The sequence below is a fragment of the Trachemys scripta genome, chromosome 2 (assembly GCF_013100865.1).
Source record: "Trachemys scripta elegans isolate TJP31775 chromosome 2, CAS_Tse_1.0, whole genome shotgun sequence".
In the NCBI taxonomy this organism is placed as follows: domain Eukaryota; kingdom Metazoa; phylum Chordata; order Testudines; family Emydidae; genus Trachemys; species Trachemys scripta.
The window spans coordinates 140,448,611-140,465,741 of NC_048299.1; the positions used below are offsets into that span (position 1 = coordinate 140,448,611).

Sequence of the window (17,131 nt, forward strand, 5' to 3'; positions counted from 1 at the left end):
GAGATGCTTCAGTACGTTTTTTTTCTCAGACTGGACACCTTCCAGGCCTGGGCACAATTCTTTCCCCTGGTACAGCTCTTGTTCCAGCTCAGGTGGTAGCTAGGGGATTCTTCATGATGGCTCCTCTCTCTCCCTTTGTTCTGTTCCACCCCTTTATATATCTTTTGCATAAGGCGGGAATCCTTTGTCCCTCTTGGTTCCCACCCCTCCTCACTGGAAAAGCACCAGGTTAAAGATGGATTCCAGTTCAGGTGACATGATCACATGTCACTAAGACCCCAAGCCTTCATTCCTCCCAGCCTGACTCACAGGAAGGCCTGCCTGCAAACAGAGCCATTCAGTCAATTGTCCTGGTTAATAGGAGTCATCAAGATTCCAAACCACTATTAATGGCCCACACTTTGCATAATTACAATAGGCCCTCAGAGTTATATTTCATATTTCTACTTTCAGATACAAGAGTGTTACCTTTATACAAATAGGATGATCAAACTCAGTAGATTATAAGCTTTGTAATGATACCTTACAAGAGACCTTTTGCATGAAGCATATTCCAGTTACATTATATTCACTCATTAGCATATTTTTATAAAATCATATAGACTGTAAAATCACAGATACATTTTAGAGAACAAAGGGAAGACTATTTCACACTGAATCAAGCGATTCACATTACCTAGCACATGTGCTTTTGCTACAAGGTCACAATTTGCCTCTTATATTGTGTGCCTGATGGTTTGGTGTGAGACATCACACACACTCAGCTGGGCAACAGAATTTGGCTTGCAGGCAGCCATGGTAAGGCAAAGGGTTTCGGCTTCTTCAACCTTCATAACATGTGGGAATGGTTTCAAACAGCAGCGCCCTCCTTTCCCATACTAAGCAAAGCCCATTGGGTTGCCCATTTAAAAGGAGGGGCTGTGGTTTTAGGGTGAATTTGCAGCGCAATCCAACCCCTCCCTCCCAATTCTCTGGGATGATCGCTTCACCCCACCACCACCACCGCGTAGCTAGTATCAGGGAAGATCCCTGTCAGCCAAACGCGAACAGCTCAGCATGAACGGGCCTCCCCCCACTGCAAGGCTAACAGTGGGGATGATTTATTTTCAGCCAAAGGCAAACAGCCAAAGCCTGGGCCCATTTGCTGCAAGGTTTTGTTTTGCAATGATTCCAGACTACTTGCTACTGGCTTGGAGTGGTAAATTAATTATTAAACACACTTGCTTTTAAACCCTGTATTATATTTACAAAGGTACACTCACCGGAGGTTCCTTCTCCAGCTTCATGGTCCGGGAGCCCACCTTGGGAGGGTATTGGCTCCAGGGTGATGAACAGTTCCTGGCTGCCAGGGAGAAGGGATTCTCTGCTTGCCTGCTGTTTGCTATCCTCAACCTCCTCCTCTTCTTCCTCATCCACAAAATCCTCATCCCTGTTGCGTGAGACTCCCCCTTGCAGGTGTCCACGGACAGTGGTGGGGTAGTGGTAGACCCCCCCCCTGCCCCAAATTGCATGGAACTCATCATAGAACCGGCATGTATGGGGCTCTGACCTGGAGCAATCGTTTGCATCTTTTGTTTTTTGGTAGGTTTGCCTCAGCTCCTTAACTTTCACGCAGCACTGCTGTGTGTCTCTGTTGTAGTCTCTGTCCATCATGCCCTTGGAGATTTTGGCAAATATATTGGCATTTCGTCTTTTGGAACGGAGTTCTGCCTGCACGGATTCGTCTCCCCATACAGTGATCAGATCCAGTACCTCCCGTTCACTCCATGCTGGAGCTTTTTTGCGATTCTGGGACTCCATGGTCACCTGTGCTGATGAGCTCGCCATGCTGGCCAAACAGGAAATGAAATTCATAAGTTCCCAGGGCTTTTCCTGTCTACCTGGCCAGTGCATCTGAGTAGAGAGTGCTGTCCAGAGCGGTCACAATGGAGCACTCTGGGATAGCTCCCGGAGGCCAATACCGTCGAATTGCGTCCACACTACCCCAAATTCGACCCAGCTCGGTCGATTTTAGCACTAAACCCCTTGCCGGGGAGGAGTACAGAAAATCGATTTTAAGAGCCCTTTAAGTCGACAAAACAGGCTTGGTCGTGTGGACGGGTGCAAGGGTAAATCGACCTAACACTGATAAATTCGACCTAAACTCGTAGTGTAGACCAGGGCTTAGTAATCTTTAACTTGGTCTTCCCCTGTTTTAGCCCCAGATCCTACCTCATTTTTACTGGTGTTCACTATAGTAGACGTCTGACTGCTACTAACCTTTTTGGTGAAAACTGAAACAAAAAAGTCATTTAGCACTTCTGCCATATCCATGTTGCTGTTATTGTCTTTCCTCCCTCAGAAGGTTCAGTGGTGACCTGATCACAATCTGTAAGTGTCTACACGGGGAAAGATTTCTGATAGCAGAGGGCTGTTTAATGTAGCAAAAAAAAAAAAAAAAAAAAGGCAGAAAAGATGGAATGGATGGAAGCTGTAGCCAGACAAATTCTGGCCTTGACTATATGGGGAAATAGACTGGTATACTCTGCAATAGCTGTTCAGGAATAGTTCCCCCACAGATACTTCTTTCTGGAATAAAATCACTTTTATTCCTCAGATAAGTCAAGTTAGAGTCATTCCCGACTACCTGAATTCTACTGTTGTCAGTCGGCGGGCATGTGTGTGTTCTCTCCATATGCCGTCCCAGCCCTGCATAGGTAGCTGGCCCAGCAGACCTCGAACGTACTACCCAGAAAGACTACAGACGTGGTTTGGTGGCAAAGGCGATCGGCCAGGTTAGTTGTCGATGAGACATGGTCCTAGCACCCTGACTCTGTGGTCATGGGTACGCTACCACATGTATGCCCGCAACAATGGTACCCGCTCAGTCAGCGGTGGAACTTTCTGCTGACCCCTCAGCTGGACAAAGGTGCCCCACTATGATTTCTGTTTTATACATTGATACAAACAAGTTACATATCACATTCCTGACATGGTTAGTTACCAACCCCCCACTTTGTACCTGCTGGTTCACACAGACCATCTCCATGCAAAATTCTGTCCTCCTGTTCTTGTCTGGGGCGGGGTCAGTGTGGTCCTGTACCATCTCCAAGGAATGGGTTTATGCCATGACTCTCTGTTGGGGTGTACCTGTGCTAGCCTTCTGAAAGGTGTTTACATGAGTACCTCATACTTCTTAGTGTCCTGGGGCACCTTATAGACTAACAGACATATTGGAGCATAAGCTTTCGTGGATGAATACCCACTTAGTCAGATGCATGACACAGATGCACACATGCATCTGATGAAGTGAGTATTCACCCATGAAAGCTCATGCTCCAATATGTCTGTTAGTCTATAAGGTGCCACAGGACTCTTTGTCACTTTTTATAGATCCAGACTAACATGGCTACCCCTCTGATACTTCATACTTCTTAGACGTGAGTGTGTTTTTCCCCGAGTTCCTGTGCTGGACAATGAACTTATAGGCAAGCGTCTGCTTCGTGACAAGGTTTGCCTTCTGCTCATAGCCTGGCTTTTGCTGACTTTGGTTCAAGCCTCAGGTCTTGCTCCCGGCTCTCTGCTGCATCTACCAGACTAGTTATTCCAGAAAAGCTGCGCAATCACAACCCAGTTTGCTAGCTTTGCACAATGCGTCATTTCAGTTCAGCAAACAGAAGGGGATGGGTAGTGAGCCAAACTGGATGGGGAAATCACTGATTCATTGCATGCAGCCAGCAAAGTTTCTTCATTGCACAGAGCTGACTTTCCTCAGCCTCAGTAGAACTGGGTCAGAGAGCCCACGGTGTGCAGGGATGCAGCTCCCATTGAAATCACTAGTGCTCTCTCTGTGTTGGGAAGGTAGGCACCAAAATGTCTGCGCCTGGTCTACGCTAGTACTTCCACCTGTGCTTCCACCAACACACTAGCGCTTACACCATTGTGGGGGAAGGGGGAATAAAATCTTCCAGTGCAGACAAAGCCTCCAGGCTACTAGTTTTCCTTAGTATCATTTGTGCAGCATTGATTTCATCATGTATTTCACTTCCAGCCCAGTCAGCTTTCATTTAAAACAACAATGGTCACAGAAAACGCTGGACATTATGATTCACTACCGGCTCAAATATAAACAGAACCCAGATTTAATTACTTGTCAGATTGCATGATTTGTTTAAGCCCATCTGGTGATTTTGGGTGGCCTGATTGATGATAGATGAGCATCTGGGGTTAGCTGTGTGGTTTGTATTAGAGGAGCACACAGAGGGTCTAACGGAGATGAGCCCCCCGACTTATGCCAGGTGCTGCACAGACAACATCAGAACATGAGTGAGACAGAGTGAGAGGGCCAGTCCCTGCTCCAGCAAGCATACAGTCTAAAAAGACAAGCCAGACCGAGGGGAACTGAAGTAAGAGCTCTGGCATCACAGCCCAGTGTTTTAACCGCAAAACTGAAGGAACAGGATGTGGCTTGGAGTCTTTACAGGCAAATGACGCCATAATGTAATCCGGGGGTCGGCAACCTCTGGCTCGCGGCTCGCCAGGGCAAGGGATGTGCTGGCCGCGGCTTCCTGCCGCCCCTATTGGCCTGGGACAGCAAACTGCGGTGAGTGGGGGCTGCGATCGGCTGAACCTGCCGCCTCAGCAGGTAAATAAACTGGCCCGGCCCGCCAGGGTGCTTACCCTGGCGATCCACGTGCCAGAGGTTGCCGACCCCTGATGTAATCCATATTTTCATTCCTAGAAGGGACCCTTATGCTTCTCGAGTCTGACATAACACAGAGCGATTCCTCTCCTCTGGACTCTTTCCCATTTCTCCACATTCTTCCTAAATGGTGGTGCCCATAACTGGACGCCGCACTCCAGCTGGGGCCTCACCTGTGCCAAGCAGAGCGGGACAATGACCTCTTGTGTCTTGCATGCCACACTCCTGTTAATACATCCTGGAATCATATTAGCCTTTTGTGCAGCTGCATCACACTGATGACTCCTGTGCAGTTTGTGATCCATCATAACCCCCCAGATCTTTTCCAGCCGTGTGACCACCTAGCCAGTTATTCCCCAGTTTGTAGTTGTACATGTGATTTTTTTCCTTCCTAACTGAAGTACTTTGCACTGTCTTTATTGAATTTCACCTAGTTGATTTCAGACGAATTCTCCAATTTGTCAAAGTCCTTTTGAGTTCTATCCCTGTCTTCCAAAGTGCTTGCAACCCTTCCCAGCTTGGTGTCTGCAAATGTTATAAGTCTACTCTCCACTCCATTCTCCAGTCATTAATGAAAATATTGACTAGTACCAAACCCAGGATTGACCCCTGTGAGACCCCATTAGATACACCCTCTCAATTTGACAGAAAACCATTGATATCCACTCTTTGAGTATGGTCTTTCAACCAGTTGTTCACCCACCTTACAGTAAATTCATCTGGACCACATTTCCACAGGTTGCTTATGAGAATCATGCAGAACTGTGTCAAAAGTCATACTAAAATCAAGCTATAATCACATCTACTACTTCCCCCATCCACTAGGTCACTAATTCTGTCAAAGAAGGAAATTAAGTTGGTTTGGCAGGATTGTTCTTGACAAATCCATGCTGACTATTCCTCATAACCCTATTCTCCTGCAGATACTTATACATTGATTGTTTTAATAATTTGCTCAAGTAACTTTCCAGGTATTGAAATTAGACTGACTGGTCTATAATTCCCCAGGTACTCCTCATTCCCCTTCTTAAAGATAGATACTATGTTTGCTCTTCTCCAGTTTTCCGGGGCCTCTCCTCTCCTCCAGGAGTTCTCAAGAAAATTGTTAATAGCTTCAAAATGGCTTTAGCTATTTCCTTAACTACCCTAGCCTGAATTTCACCAGGCCCTGTTGACTTGAATACATTTAACTTATCTAAATATTCTTTAACCTGTTCTTTCCCTATTTTGGCTCATGTTCCTTCCCCCTGGTTGTCAATATTTAATGTGTTGAGTATCTGGTCACCATTAATCTTTTTAATGAAAACTGAAGCTAAATAGGTATTACACAGCTCAGCTTTCTTGATGTCATCTGTTATTAGCTCTCCTTCCCTGCTAAGTAGTGAACCTACATTGTCCTTCATCTTTCTCTTGCTTCTAATGGATGTATGTAAAGAAACTCTTCTTATTGCCTTTAATGTCCTTGGTCAGGTGTAACTCATTTTGCCTTTCTGATTTTGTCCCTACACATTTGTGCTGTTCTCCTCCTTAGCAATTGGACCAGGATTGCACTTTTTGTAGGATTCCTTTTTGATTTTCAGGTCTTAGAGAGCTCCTCATGGAGCCATATAAGCCTCTTACTGTTCTTCCTAGCTTTTCTTTGCATCAGGATAGTTTGCAGTTGTGCCTTTAACGTTGTCTCTTTGAGGAACTACCAAGTCTCCTGAACTCCTTTTTCCTTTAGATTTTCTTCCCATAGGACTTTACCTACCAGTCCTCTGAGTTTGTCAGTCTGCTTTTTAGAAATCCATTATCCTTATTCTGCTACTCTGGCTCCTTCCTTTCCTTAAATCATTAAATCTATCATTTCATCATCACCGTCTCCCAGACTGCCTTTCACCTTCAGATTCCCTGCCAATTCCTCCTGGTCAGGCAGAATCAACTCGATCATGTCTGTCCCCCTGGTTACTTCCTCCACTTTGTGGAACAAAAAGTTGTCCCTGATACATTCCAAGAACATATTGGAAATGTTGTGTTTTGCCATATAACTTTCCCAACAGGTGTCTGGGTAGTTAAAGCCCCCCATTACTACCAGGCCCTGTGTTTTGGGTATTTCAGTTTTGTGGCTCTTTACTGAACCTTTTGCAATTTGTCAACATCTTTTCTGAAGTGCGGCCACAAGAACTGGTCCCAGTCTCCAGGGATCTTCTCATTAACACTGGGACTGATGTCCAGCTATCCGGCATTTCTCTGTTTGTTTCTCTGTCCGTGCCTTGGCAACTTCTGAAATCCACATCCGATCCATTCCCAAATGCCAGGGAATGTTCGAGGGAGCAGTGGGAAGAGTCCTAGTGATTTTGGTGAAAATCAGAAACCTGGAAATACCGGATTTCCATTAACGTCAGCACCAGAGTTCCTGCTTGCTGCTGTGGCCAGAGGAAGATCTCTGGCACACCCTGCTGCTTCATGAAGAGACGAGAGGCAGCAGCTTACTAAAGGGTCCTTGCTTCCTTGCTTTCGTAGGCTGAGCAATATACCCAGCCGCCCCCCCCACCCCACTTTGGTCAGCTCTTTGCCAGCCAATGCCCTCTATTCCAGCCAGTTCCCCCCCTCCCCCAGCTGGGACCCTTGCTTCCCCCACCCTACCCTGGCCAGGCCCCCCAGCCAGCACCCCCAGTCTGTGGCAGATTAGCCAATGGGCTGATGGGGCCTGTGGGCCTGGGCCCGGCCAATTGGGGGCCACCGGAAAAATGAGCACCCGAGCAGAAACCCACTGCAGGGTGGAGGAAGCCTGGAGCCCTGGCAGAAGCCACAGGGTGGGCAGGGGAAGCCCCAGCACCCTGACCCCGGTACCCGGCAGAAGCGCCAGGCAGGCAGGCGGGGAGAGGGAAGCCCCAGCGTGGCTGCGGCCCCAGAAGTGCAGGAGCTTTCATTCCCTGCCACGGCCTCAGGGCTCTGGGAGCTCTCATTCCCCTCTGTGACCACGGGGCCGTGGCAGGGGGCGGAGCGTCTCCAGTTTTGAGGCTACAGTGGAGGGCGGGGGGGGCAGAAAGGAGCAAGGATCACAGGGTCCTAGAACCTGGGCTCCAGGCCAAGCCCAGACCTCTACACTGCAATTAAACAGCCCTTTAGCCTGCACCCTGTGAGCCCAAATCAGCTGGCCTGAGGCCAGCTGGGGTGTCTAATTGAAGCATAGACATACGTGAAGACTACTGATGAAAATTGCTCTATAAGAGTCGGGGGGGGGGGGCTGTTAATTAGTATTATTTATTCTGCACCCATTTCCTTGCCTTAAATTTTCTTCCCAAGCATTTCAGCACACTACACTTAGCCTGATCCTGAATGGAGCCAACTGCTAGCAATTTGAGCTGAGCGAATAATTGTTTTTTCAGTTCGGTGGCCGAACAGACAAATCCAAAAAAGAAAATTTGGTTTGTTTCGAACCGGATCTGAATTTGGGGCGGGGGGGGGGGGGGGGGTTCTCGCCAAGACAAAAAAACTGGAAAAAATGTTGTCTGGGTGACTGTTCGGATCAGCATTTTGAAACACATTTCAAATCCTAACAATATTTTTGACATTTTTCCATTTAAAAATGTCATTTTTGATTTGACAGTTTCAAAATGCACAACACCTTCAAAAGATGATCCGGGGAAGTCACGTTCCTAACTCTGCTAGGCTCCAAAAATCATGGAGTGAATAAAGACTCTGGATTTATGGTTCATTTCAACAATCTGTAACGCAGGAACTCTTCTTTTTCCTACGACTTTGGAGGTATTGATTGCCCACTTCACCTTGAATGTTCTCTTGCAATGTGTTAACTCTTCAGCTACTTCACCTTTGTATTTAGCTGTGACGTTCTAGGTGCCTTTCCCAGACCTGAAGAAGAGCTCTGTGTAAACTCAGAACTTGTCACTTTCAGCAGCAGAAGTTGGCCCAATAAAAGATAACTTCAGCAACTTGTGTCTCTCATATCCTGGGACCAACCCAGCTAGCGCAACACTCCAAACAAGTTTCAAAAATGTCATTTCAAAATAATTCATCTCGGGTTGTTTTGTCTAAATGAAAAGTTTTGACATTTCCAAAATGTTTGTTCTCATTTTTTTCTGCCAAACTGTTCCTCAGACTCAACCTGACTTGATGCCCCAAACAGTACATTTTTGGTAAATGGACTTTTTTTTTTTTTTTTTTGGTTTTGCCAAAAAAAAAAAAAAAAAAAAAAAGCTTCCCCTAGCTGTACACACAGTTCTTCCTGGAGTAAATGAAAACTGCCGGCGCTCAGCTGCACACAGGATTAGACCTCACATTTATAGCAGTGAATTTTGTTAGGAATCATGCTCTGGTGGTGTAGCAAGGTGGGTAGGCTCCACCGGCCTCCTGGCAAACAGGGTAAAACATCTTGTCCTAGGCAGAGCCACATCTTCTGCAGTGATTACAGAGAGATTCAGCTAGCAAGCCTAAGTGATCAGTGGGCAGGTATGCTGGCGGACTGAAGAGACAGGAGGCAGTGCATCTCTCTAGGAATAGAAACATTAGCAGGGAAGGGACTCCAGGAGTTTGCCACAACTGAAGTGAGATGGCTTCCTTATCATGTTCATGGTTTGGACTGGGAGGAAACTTGAGGGCTCGCCTGGATCACAGTGAAATTACTTGGGGCAGAATTCACTCCCTGGTGGTGAGACAGCATAAGGTCTATGTTCCACATATGTCTGAAGGGCTGAAGTGGGACATTTGTGGGGCATAGACCTTATGGAATTGAAGTGCAGTGAGAGGGTTTTCATCCTTCATTTGCATGCTCCTTTGTGGGGGTCTCCTTCCCAGGCCAGGTTAGTTTCTCAGTATTGATCACTGAGTTTCCTTTTTTCGCGTACTTCACCCGCTTGTGAAATTTACAAAAATATCTTTATGTCCCCATACCTCTGGGGAATTTCCCAGCTAAACAACGCCTTCTTCCTCTTCTGCCCTCTATATCATGCTCCTCCATCAGCTATGAGGAACCAATCGACACTGAGACACTCCGAGAGAAAGAGACAGAGAACAGTCCTCCAGTAGGAAGGGTCGGCGGCACGCATCACACAGGTATTGTGCTCAGAGCTCATCTGCAGCTGGCAATATCGAGCTGGCACTTGGGGTTGAGAATTCCTGATCAGCAGCTTTGCTGTTTTACAAGGCAGCCTCACCTGCAGTGGAGGCATATAGGAATACAGGGCATGCTGTCTTAGAAAAGCTTTGTAATAGGTGGTGCAAAGTGTATTTGGGGCTTTGAACTCAGGTACAGCTTGATTCTCAGAGGTGCTGAGCTGAAATCACTGGGAGCTGCAAGCGCTCGGCATCTCTGACAAATATTTGCTTTTAAAGACTAGTTGGCATGCAATATCTATCAATCCTTGATCGATCACTTGATCTACAGGTATCAAGGGGTAGCCGTGTTAGTCTGTATCTACAAAAACATATCTACAAAAAAAAAATCTATCAATCCTTGATCGATCACTTGATCTACAGGTATCAAGGGGTAGCCGTGTTAGTCTGTATCTGGTCCAGACTCCTTGTTGTTTTTGATCTACAGGATGATCCAGCTGGCTTGCTTGTTTTCACAATAAGTTCTCACCTAGATACAGATCTATTTCTCTTTTCACCATAGAATCAAAAGGGCAAACATATCAAATCATCCTATTGTTACAGCAAATATTCCTGTTTCCAGGTGTTCTGCCACCAGCTCCCTGGCTTTATTGCTACAAGGGCAGATTCAGCAGTGGCGTAAGGGGACACATAGCTGACTAATTTCAGTGGCCTGTAGGTTAGGAGACAATCTTTCTTTCTCCATGGCTGGCTGGAGGTGCAAGGGTGATCATCTTTCGTTTTTTCCCCTCAGGTTTCATAGCGAGAAGTAGCCATGGCAGCCGTTCCTGATGTACAGGAGGAGTTTATGGAGTTCTGCAGGTAACCTTGGATTTACTGACTCCCTGTGTTCTAGGGTCTCAGAGCTGGGGATTCTTGCTGGAGTTACAGGGTGAAATTCACCCTAATGCAAAGAAACAGCACGAGGCCTAGGTACCGCGTAAGGCCAGCTTCAGCCCAAACCAGCCTAGCAATGCCAGCAAATCTTTGTAGTGTTAAGTCTCTTTAGCTTACGAGAAGTGTAAATACCTTCACCACTCGTTCCTGAACCTGTAATTGCTGTAGAATCTCTTCTCCGGGGAATAACTGGCTTTGTTTGTTTGTCCCTCGCTTACAGTGTGAACGATGAACAGTTCTACGAAGTCGACCACCCCTACTTGGGGAAGGTAAGGCTCAGCCTCTCAGTCCAACAGCCCTTCCTGGGGATTTTATATCCTGGTGAAAGAGGGGTCAGGTCCCAGTTAGGTCCCACGTGATAGTGTCCTCCTTGGACCTAGGAGCCATGGAATGTCTGGCCCAGTGAAACTTCACGACTGGGCTATAGCAAAAGCACGTCCAGCATGTCTGGCTACCCGCTGTTAGCGTCCCCTCATCATTCAGCCCCTACCCTCTGGGGGAAAGTGAAGGAGGCTGGCTTGCAATCAGTGGTGGTGCTGGCCAGGCAGGTGGCAAGTGGCTGGGGGATGGTTTGCTCCAGTCTCCCTGAAGCCGTCAATCTAGAGGACAGCTTGAGAGATTCCTGCTGGGGGAATGTAGGGGACAGGGCATTCGCTGGCAGAGGGAGCTGCGGCTCACACTGTGGGCCTCTGGCCCACTGGCATCAGTGGAGTTGCATTGTCCCCCATGGGTGCTCTCAGCACAGAACAGACACTGACAGGAACCCTGGGGTGGATCTGAGAGGAGATTCCTACCACTGGCCCGCCTCGTGGAGGGGGAAGAACCTGGCTCGGCCTTGGTGGCTGCAGGGCCTAAAGTAGCTCTTACAGGAGGGCGGGGCAGCAGCTTGTTTCACGGTGCTTTCCTTGCCCACAGAGCTCCGACCAAGGCCCGAGCCCCTGCTCCCTGTCCCGGAGCCTCTCAGCCTGTGATGTGGGCATCCAGTTGCAGTTCACAGAGCAGACCTCTCGCAAGGTCTTCCGCAGGTCCGTGGTGCTGGTGGTCGCCGTAGAGAAGATGAAAAAGGCATCGAAAGTGAGGCCCTTCACGGACGATGATTTGAGGAGCATCTTCGACACCGTCTTCGGTATGGCCCGGGGGATCCCTGGAGCTAAGCGACACCATCCAAGGGTTGGGGCTGAGGGGGATACACAAGGGGCTTTGGAGCCCCACTAATGCCAGCTCTGTGTGTCAGGGGGCGAGTCTCAAGCTACAGAGCTACCAAAGGCATTTACATGACACCAGATTGTCTAAGGCCCAGATCCTCAAAGGTATTGAAATCAATGCGAGTTAGGGGATGTCCTGAGCCTGAACACCTCACAATATTTAATGCCTTTATCCCATAGCACCCCTGTGGGGCTGGGCTATTCTCCACATTTTACATGTGGGGAAACTGAGGCACGGATGGACGAAGTGACACGCCCATGGTCACACAAGGAGTCAGTGGCAGAGCAGGGAACTGAACCCAGGTCTGCCAAGGTCTAGGCTAGTGCCCTAACCATGGGACCTGTCCATTCCTCTTGCTCAGCTGTAGTTTCTCCCCCAGTGCAATGGAGCTGATGATCAAGTGTTTTGGGATCGATGGGTGAGAACGGCAGAGTCTGATTGTTACCAGTTCATTCCCCCTGCATCCCAGCAGGATCACCAGGTACATGAGACCTGGTTCCTGGAAGGGTGAGAGGTCAAGTCCCTCGGATAGGAAAGGGGAGGCCAATATGCACTTTTGCTCCAGTCAGGAAAAGGCACCCGTCACTGTGGGTCACAGGCAGCTCTTCTGTCCCCAGGCTCTGAGCAAATACTTTAACTGCGTGTTGCAGCAAATTCACATCTGCCAGGAACTCTGCACTGAGAAGCAAATCAGGGCTCCAACCCCTGACCCCACAGCACAGGCCCTGCCACTAAGGAAAAGGGGGAATCCCCATTAGCTGTTACCTGTACGGGGCCTATGACAGACAGCTTGGCAGTGTTGATTAAGTCACAAACACACCGATCAGTTCCTTGCACTCTGAGTCACTCTGGGGACCACGTGCAGGAGAGGCAAGTGTGGGCTCAAGAATGGGAGTAGGTATTAACCCTTGTGCACTTGTTTGATCTTGTTTTCAGAGACCATCTCATTCGAGAGGCACAATGTCACCCACACAGTGGATTCCATTTACCGTTACTTCAGATCCATCTCCTACGAAATACGGGACACTGACCAGAAGTGCTTCAAGCTGGAGGCTCCCGCCCAGCTGGTGGCTATGCATTTGCAAGGCCCCAACATCAGACACCAAGGTAAGGTCTGGACGATACCCAAGTGTTAGCCCAAACCTTTGCCCAAAATGCTAGCTGAACCTTTGACTTTCCCCCGATAAAGGAACCAAATCTCTGGCGCTCTCCCATGCACTCTGCTCATCCGTCTTTGGGCTACATTAATTTCTATTCTGGGTGATACCAGAAGCCCCCCGAGAAACCTGATCTGATTAAGTTTCCAGGCTGGATCAGTTTTCACAGGTCTGGTTTCCCATCTGACTGGCCCTGAGAACATCAAGGCCAACCAAAGAGACAGCCATGCCATGCCAGTTCCAGGGTGGGCCCCCGGCAATCCGAAGAGAGGGTCCTTCCTCTATGTTGAACTCCTTGCTCCTCACATCTGCCAAAGGAGCTGGTCTAAATCCTGCACTCCGGTCCCCGATTTCCACCCGGGGCCGCCGGATTGGAGAATCTGACCTTTCGTATGTTCCAAGCCCCCAGTGAGACGCCAGGGGAACCCCGGGGGCGTACACGCTGCATGGCTTTGGCCTGGGACATTCTGAGCACGTGGCAAGGCAGCCTGCGGAGTGGCTCCCCTAGTTAGCTCCCAGCGCCGGCTGCATCTCTCCCCGCAGAATGCAGACAGCCGTTCTCTGTGCCATTGCTGATTCCGTATTTTCCTCCATCTTGCAGTGAAGTTAAACATGGCTCTCTACAGACCGAAAAGCGGCACAAGTAACCAGGGCTCCATGAGGTTTCCGGTCGCTCTGGGCATCAAGGGGAGAAGTCTCTACATGTCCTGTGTGCACAATGGCCAGCAACCAGTGCTGCAGCTAGAGGTAAGGGGTTGGGGGTTTCCAGGCTCTGGCATCTGTCTCGCCACTCACTTTCTGAGAAACCAAGAACCGCCTGCTCAGGAAGTAAAGTGGGTCTCTGCTCGGAGGAGGGCTTGTGGCATCAGCTTCCGTCACAGCAGGGCCACAGCAAAGTTGCCAGCCCTATAAACCACCACTGGGCCCTGCGAGCTGAGCGGGGATCCATCTGCCTCATGCGCCAGCCCCAGCGATAAAGCTAGAGCTTAGTAAATCATTCTGTGGATGATGCATGAGCCCCGGCTCGATTCCAGCTCCTGCAGCAGATCGGACCGGGACTCACCCTGGCTCTGATCAGGCCCCCACAGGCTATGGGATCACCCAGCACCCAAACCCATTGCTTCCATTTCTCCCTTCCCTCAGGTGAGAACTAGTATAATCCCAGGTTGCTTGGGGGACATTCCCAGCCTCCAGCAGCACTGGATATCTGTGGATCCCAGCCCCAGAGCTCCCTGCCCACTCCTCCTCCCCTGGCAATGGGTAGAGAACTGGAGTGGGAACCAAGAGAGCTCTTCCTGCTAGATCTGGTTAAAAAGAGAGGCCTGGCATAGCTCTCTCCTCTGGCCTCTCTTTCTAACCGGGCGTCCCTTTGTGCCACAGGAGGCCGATATCCTGAAGGACGTCGATGGAGCTGAGCTGGAGCGCTTTATCTTCTACAAGGTGGAAAACGAGAGCACGGCCCAGTTCGAGTCGGCCGCCCACCGCGGCTGGTACATTTGCACCTCCCCCCAGAACAACCAGCCTGTTGGCGTCACCAACCGGCTCGGGGAAGTGTTCATCACCAACTACTTCCTCACCCAGTCCAAGCGCTGAGCGCACATCCCAAACCAGCAGTTACTGGTTTCAGCAGAATCTTTGTATGTACTAAGTACATGGGGGAAAAGTTGTATTTATGAGTGAACCCTGTCTCACGGCTCAGACGTGATTGTAATACGTCTCTAACATGTATGTATTGTGTCTTTCTGTTTGCTTTGTGCCCTGCCCTATCCTAGAGCATGGGCCAGTGTCCCCAGGATCTAGAATTAACCTCTTACTGGCATGGGAGCTCTATATTAGAGCCCTCTTTATTAGAGGCTTATCTTGGTGGCTGTCTCTTCTCTCCTACCTTCCACAGCTTTGGTGACCAAGCTAACGCCGATGCCCCTGGCTTGTGGATCTCCCCCAGACCCACTTTAACCTCTCCTTTCTCCTAAGCTGCAGCAGCCCAACCATGCAGATTTGCTGGGGGGATTCCATTCTGCGTTGGAGGATCATTGTATATTAATTTAATGTAAATTAGCTGTGCTGCACCCCAAGGGTCTCATTAATTATTATTGTTCATATCACACCACCAGGCCCTGAATCTGCAAACACTCAGGCCCAGCTCCGCAAACATATGTAGGCTCCTCACTCCCACTGGCAGTTTGGTGCCTAAATACCTTTGAGGAGACTGGCCTTAGAGACTTGGGTAAAGTGACTCAATTGGTTGCAGGATCAGGGCCCAGTTGCGTTAAGAATTTGTCCCCTGTTCCCTATGGAAACCAGAATTTTGCCAATGAGTTTAAAAGCAGCGATACTCGGACAAAGGCTCATGAGTCTCTTATTGTATCTCTTCAGCTCATGATATTAAAACACTGTGTGATTTAATTATTAACAATTTAAGTTATTAACCAATCAGGATGTTTTTTACTATGTTAGTAACTGATTATAGTTGATAAAAGAATAATACTTGGTCAGTCATTTTGCTGTGAGACTAATATATACATACATTAACTATAAATATTAGAGAGGGGAATGGCCATCATCATGCAGCATGATTTTTCTTTCTGCAAAAATGCTATTGTGTTGTGGTTTCAATACAAGATTAAGTTGCTCTACTTCACTGTTGGTAACTTCTGTTAACATGTTAATTATAAATGAGGGTATTTTGGGAATTTATTTATTGACCAATTTAATATTGGCGGGCTGATTTTTAATAAACAAACCTGTACTGGTGATTGCATTGTTCTGCTTGTAACTTCTGTTGCCTGTGTGCATGGCAGTCAACAAATTGGGTTGGACCAGAAGTCAAAGAAAATCCAGATTACCAGGTATTTTCATAGAATATTAAGGTTCGAAGAGACCTCAGGAGGTCATCTAGTCCAATCCCCTGCTCAAAGCAGGACCAACACGAGCTAAATCATCCCAGCCAGGGCTTTGGCAAGCCGGGGTCTTAAAAACCTCTAAGGATGGAGATTCCACCCACCTCCCTAGGGAACCCATTCCAGTGTTTCACCACCCTCCTAGTGAAATAGTGTTTTCTAATATCCAACCTAGACCTTCCCCACTGCAACTTGAGACCATTGCTCCTCGTTCTGTCATCTGTCACCACTGAGAACAGCCGAGTTCCATCCTCTTTGGAACCCCCCTTCAGGTAGTTGAAGGCTCCTATCAAATCCCCCCTCACTCTTCTCTTTTGCAGACTCAATAACCCCAGTTCCCTCAGCCTCTCCTTTAAGTCATGTGCTCCAGCCCCCTAATCATTTTCATTGACCTCCGCTGGACTCTCTCCAATTTGTCCACATCCCTTCCATAGTGGGGGGCCCAAAACTGGATGCAATACTCCAGGTGTGGCCTCACCAGCATTGAATAGAGGGGAATAATCATTTCCCTCGATCGGCTGACAATGCCCCTACTAATACAGCCCAATGTGCCGAATGAAGGATTTGCCACATTTCATGGGGTTCTAGCATTTGCTAATTGAGAGTGTTTGGACAGCTGTCAAAATGCTCCTGGAAGGTGAATTTTGGGGAATTTTAGCACAGATGATTCCACAGCCAAAAATCCCTAGTGAAAAATTCATTATTGGTGTGATGAAGTGGGACTGTTCTTAATGTTTCCTCTGAATACTGTGTGGGTGCCTCAGTTTCCCCTATGCATTTCTTAAGTCTCCAGTGTGCATAAATGGCCACACTCTGTATCCTGGCAACAAATGGCTGGGGCCCTTCCTCCCTGCAAGGGAATAGCTAAAGAGGAACAAAGAGGTCAGGTGACCTCCTGGCCCGGGAAAGAGACAAAGGCCAGAAAGGAGGGGCTGGAGGGGGTTTCAGTTTGGATCTGGCTGGGAATGGGAAGTGAGGGCAGATGGGGTTGTCTGGCTCGCTGGGCCCCAGAAAGGACCCGGCTGAGGGGTCCCGTTCTCTGTACCTACAAGCTCTGTTTTAGACTGTGTTCCTGTCATCTAATAAACCTCTGTTTTACTGGCTGAGAGTCATGTCTGACTGCGAAGTGGAGGTGCAGGACCCTCTGGCTTCCCCAGGACCCCACCTGGGCGGACTCGCTGTGGGATGCGCACAGA

The 17,131-nt window shown here is 48.5% G+C and overlaps 1 protein-coding gene across 1 annotated transcript; it reads left to right on the top strand.

The window, feature by feature from the left end:
* The first annotated feature begins 9,662 nt into the window (after positions 1 to 9,662).
* LOC117872810 (interleukin-1 beta-like) lies at positions 9,663 to 15,773 on the top strand. The gene is made up of 7 exons (XM_034761596.1): positions 9,663 to 9,736; positions 10,530 to 10,597; positions 10,893 to 10,941; positions 11,588 to 11,798; positions 12,815 to 12,985; positions 13,637 to 13,782; positions 14,416 to 15,773. Exons 2-7 carry the CDS (start codon positions 10,551 to 10,553, stop codon positions 14,626 to 14,628), a joined length of 837 nt encoding a protein of 278 aa, XP_034617487.1. The 5' UTR covers positions 9,663 to 9,736; positions 10,530 to 10,550; the 3' UTR covers positions 14,629 to 15,773.
* Positions 15,774 to 17,131: the final 1,358 nt, after the last annotated feature.